General features: G+C 32.8%; 1 protein-coding gene across 1 annotated transcript; it reads right to left on the minus strand.

Moving 5' to 3' along the window:
- Nucleotides 1-879: 879 nt before the first annotated feature.
- On the minus strand, nt 880-4,099 carry LOC128997271 (uncharacterized). The gene is made up of 3 exons (XM_054422890.1): nt 3,989-4,099; nt 2,863-2,929; nt 880-1,525 (listed from the first exon to the last, which is right to left on the minus strand). Exons 1-3 carry the CDS (start codon nt 4,019-4,021, stop codon nt 963-965), a joined length of 663 nt encoding a protein of 220 aa, XP_054278865.1. The 5' UTR covers nt 4,022-4,099; the 3' UTR covers nt 880-962.
- Nucleotides 4,100-4,352: the final 253 nt, after the last annotated feature.

Genomic DNA, 4,352 nt, shown 5'->3' on the forward strand with positions numbered 1-4,352 from the left:
CAGTATTCCAACCAAACGACGAAAAACAATATGATTTTATTAGGCACATAATTTTTGTACGCTTGAAAATAATTTGGTAAGACACTTGTTACTCAAATAACCTTTGTGCTTTACTAAGGACATTAAAAATTAATTTTGAACACTCAAGTAATTCAAATATAATATAAATGCTTTAAAACAGTGATAGTAGGAATTAAAAACCGTTTTACAAAAATTAACTATTTTGTAAAAGTCACTTATTATTTATCTTACTAAATATTTAGTTAGCACTGTGTTAATGTTTTTGATAATGTACACCATTAAAAAAAGTTAAACCTCCAGGAGAACAAAAAAGTCAGGAGGATAAAAAGTTAGAAGTATAAAAAAGTAACATTAGCGCCAAATGTTTTGCTTAGGATCATATTGCAAAAGTTTCCGACTTCTTCAAACTCAACTTAGTTTCTCGGCCTTTCAAAGTTGACTGCAATATTTAAAATCCGTCTAATAAAATATAGTATAAATTGCATTATCGTGTGATAAGAATAGTACAATAACTATAACAAATGTGAAATAATATTAATATGAAACCTAAAATTTGACAAGAAAATGTCCCGAACTTATATTGAGCTGAGAAAGTTTACTCAGGAAATATTTGTGCCTTAAATATCTGAAAATATTTGCTTCCATTTGACGACAAATTTTTAAAATAATAAATTAAAAGGTGTTTTTGGGAACAAAGTACGGAACTAGTAACTAAGCTATATAATTACTAAACATTAAAAATGTATCGTAAAGGTACGATACTTACTTCCGAGCTAAGTATACCAATTTATCATCCTGAACTAACAGGAAAGGGTACGTTATAGAGAAGGGGATATAAAATAACTGTTTAATCAAAAATGCTATAGTGATTTTGATTAAATTTCGTTATCCAAAGCCTAAATACATCATTTCCTTTTAAAGTCATGGAATAAAATAACACCTCAACCAAATGGACTAATAGTAGGCTTTTCATTTTGGGACTTTTCCTCTTCTGACAAACACTGCCCAATTGCATCCCTCCATCCAGCAAGTGTAAAGTAAATACTCCCTACTACCCTTACTACTCTACTGATCAAATCATCCGCATCTTCTTTCAGCTTGATATGACTTCCTGGTATGGTCCTCTCTATTTCTCTGGCTGCTCTGGAACACGCCAATCCTGTCACCACCTCTTCAGACGAAGCCAACCTTGGGTTCTCCTTGTTGTACGTCCTTCTTTTACATTGCCCGTCCTTTATCACAATCATCGAACCAGGTTCGCTTTTCCTGCATAGCACTGCGTACGACTCCTTCGGCAGAACGCTTGCAAGGACGTCATGTCTGTTTTTCACTCTCAGCTGTTTCACTTCTTCTTCTGACGTCATGGGGCATTGTAACTCGTCGTAGACACCGTTTCCCTCCACAAATAGTCCCAATGTGAATGGAGGCTTCTCTATGTTCCCGCCAAGCAGGACGTTGAACTCGAATACGTCACCGCGGTGTCTTCCGTACTGTTGGACTGTAACTGATCGAAAATCACTTTTACTACGTTGTATAAATACGTAAATACTACAGGGAATTTGGCTAAGCAATAAGTATAGTTTGGGGATGGTCATATGGTCTCTTGTAGCTAGTGCAGCCTTAATACTTTACTTTGCTTTGAAAACAATTAAACATTTCAAAAGTTTTTGGTAAAACATTACATATCTTAATTGTTTTAAGTACATTGATTACGAGACTTTCATGGAAACTATTAAAAGACTCGTTATCAAGTTCGACTTCTTATCGAAGTTTGCAATGAAATATGATTAGGGGTAAATTTAATTAAATTTGAAAATATCACTTAGTTATCAAAGGTGGATATTTTTACAGGGACTTTTTATCCAAGTAACACTGTTTTTTACTAGTTTTATATTATTTAGATGTAAATTAAACTATTTTCAAGACAAACCCTCAATATTTATAACCAAACTTTTTGAGCCTTGCACTGTTATGGGACTCTCCTTTAAACCGATCGTTGTAGGGAAAACATAGGGTGTGTTTTCTTTTCATCTTGATTTTGCACATCCACACAAGTTCTTGGACCGTGAGTGTAAGATGGACGGTTTATGGTAAAGCAACGTGTAATCCGGTACAGTTAAACTGTTAATTTTTTCTGAATTAATTTTGTACCTGGGGCCGAACCTAATATCGCTGCTCTAAGGATGTCGTTAAAGAGGGAGTTTATACTGAACTTAGATATTTAAACTCAAATAGTTAAATGCCTTTAAAATTGAATTGTAGGTTATCAGAACAAAACGAGAACAATATAAATTAATGAGTTGGCAGAGGATAATAATATTTACAGTTGTAATGAAGTGATTGAAATTTAAGCAGGAAATCAAATGTTATATGGATGGAATATGATGGAGAAATCGTTGTTATAATTTTAGAAAATGTAACTTGGAACTTTCCTATAGAAAGCCTAGTAGTTAAACAGTCGCATTTTCAATGATAATGTCTGATGGGTAACGCTTGCACTTCCTAAAGCCAATCTTTTGATTGGCTGTATTATTTAACTTTGTGCTATGTTTAATGATTCTTAAATACTTTTAAAACATCTACCCCGACTTATGATTCCGAGCATAAGTGTGTTTGAACATACACATAGTACACTAACTTAATTAAGTGTTTTGTCAGAATTTGGTTTAACTCACTGATATCATAAATTATCTTTTCTAACTTAAGTTGTTGATAATATGCAATATCAGATTCTGTTTCACGATTAGTATATTTTAACCCTTTTACCATGCAAATAAACTTTTTAAGCACATTACTTATTTTGGACTGAAACAACAAAAATTAAAATAACTTATAACTCACGTTGAGTATCACTATCTGACAGCCTTTCTGGATATCCCTTTTCTGCATTTACCAAAGTCGAAAAGACCTGTGAATGAAACATAAGAGTCTGAAATATTTATATCTATTATATTACGAATGTTATACAATCAAATTCATGGTCATTGCTTCAGACTATAAACTAAATAAAAGTATAGGGCATAAAGTACTTCAATATGCAGATCAGGTTGTGTGGACTTGCCAAAAGTATTAGTATGAAAAATATTCTTAAGTGCTCTGCACAACAGGCCTATTTCCACTATTTCCAGATGGCCTTACATGCTTTCAAAATTTACATCATGAAGTTAATTGAATAAACAAAAGCTGGTCTATGCAGTAAACAGTTGTTTGTTTATCTCCCAATTTATCAATTAAGGATATTTGATCGTGCATTAATTACATTGCGGAAGTAAAGTTCATATTTTCTAGATTAAACCATAGAGTAGTCCCATCAGTGCCATTTTTGTTAATAACCGTACTTGGTTGCTTAGATAATCTGAGTCCTTTATCTGAGTTTATAAAAAGAATTTTACTACAAGTGAAATAAGTGCTTTGTTTAAAGGTAAACATATGATACATCTATTGGCAGATATAAAGAACAGGATTGTCATCTTTCGAGAACCCCCCACCCTCACCCATCGTTTCGAAGCAAGGGCATAGAAGCTAGTATTTTTGTACATCTCTACGATTTTATCCTATTAGGTGTACACCTAATAGGATAAAATCGTAGAGATGTAGTACTACTCCCATAGTCGTGCCACAAGATGACTGTCCAAGATGACTCGTAGCATCGCGATGATATCTGCAATATTATAGGTTTGTTGTATTTCAATAAAATCATGTAAATAGAGCTTTAACCTTAAAATAGGCTAAACACTGAATACACCCTTAATTTAATACCAAAATCAATGTTTCTTATGTAAAAAGGTATCTCTGCATTTCTTGCATTTTTTAAAAGTACGCTAGACTAATATAAATGGGAATTGCATTTAAAATAGTAAAACAAATTCTAGCAAAGACAAAAATACTTTTATTTGTAAAGGCGGTACAATAACGGTGTAGGATAAGTGCTATGAAATAATAAGTAAAAACTTTAAAGAGTACTTACGATAAGAAAGACTACCGCAATCTTTGTCGACATTAATGATAAAGCTCCTGATATGGTGGGCAGCTTAGAACTTTAGGGAAACCCGAACATTGACCATAAACTAAAAACCTGGTGAATTTGGAATATCACACATATAACTTTATCACACAACTACAGAGCTGGTTAACGCGCTACAAGCACACTAAATGTTTGTTGACATCACCGAAACATATGTCTGTGGCATCTGTAAAATTATAGCTAAACAGAATTAAGCTCTATCAGTTGTTGATGAGATTAACTGTTTCAGTTTCACTAACCTTACGAGTTGAAAAAACAAGAATATTGTAAATAGTTAACTTGATATCATTACAGTAATTCAATATCA

Source organism: Macrosteles quadrilineatus, unplaced genomic scaffold (assembly GCF_028750875.1).
Source record: "Macrosteles quadrilineatus isolate MER2022 unplaced genomic scaffold, UCM_ALF_1.0 Scaffold_6__1_contigs__length_79288215, whole genome shotgun sequence".
NCBI lineage: Eukaryota > Metazoa > Arthropoda > Insecta > Hemiptera > Cicadellidae > Macrosteles > Macrosteles quadrilineatus.

What these genes read in the sequence shown, in the direction of transcription:
- LOC128997271 (XM_054422890.1), bottom strand. Translation starts at nt 4,021, where the DNA reads ATGTCGACAAAGATTGCGGTAGTCTTTCTTATC. An exon ending in TTGCGGTAGTCTTTCTTATC is followed by an intron (nt 2,930 to 3,988) that starts GTAAGTACTCTT and finishes TTTCATTCACAG; the next exon opens with GTCTTTTCGACTTTGGTAAA. An exon ending in GTCAGATAGTGATACTCAAC is followed by an intron (nt 1,526 to 2,862) that starts GTGAGTTATAAG and finishes ATTTTCGATCAG; the next exon opens with TTACAGTCCAACAGTACGGA.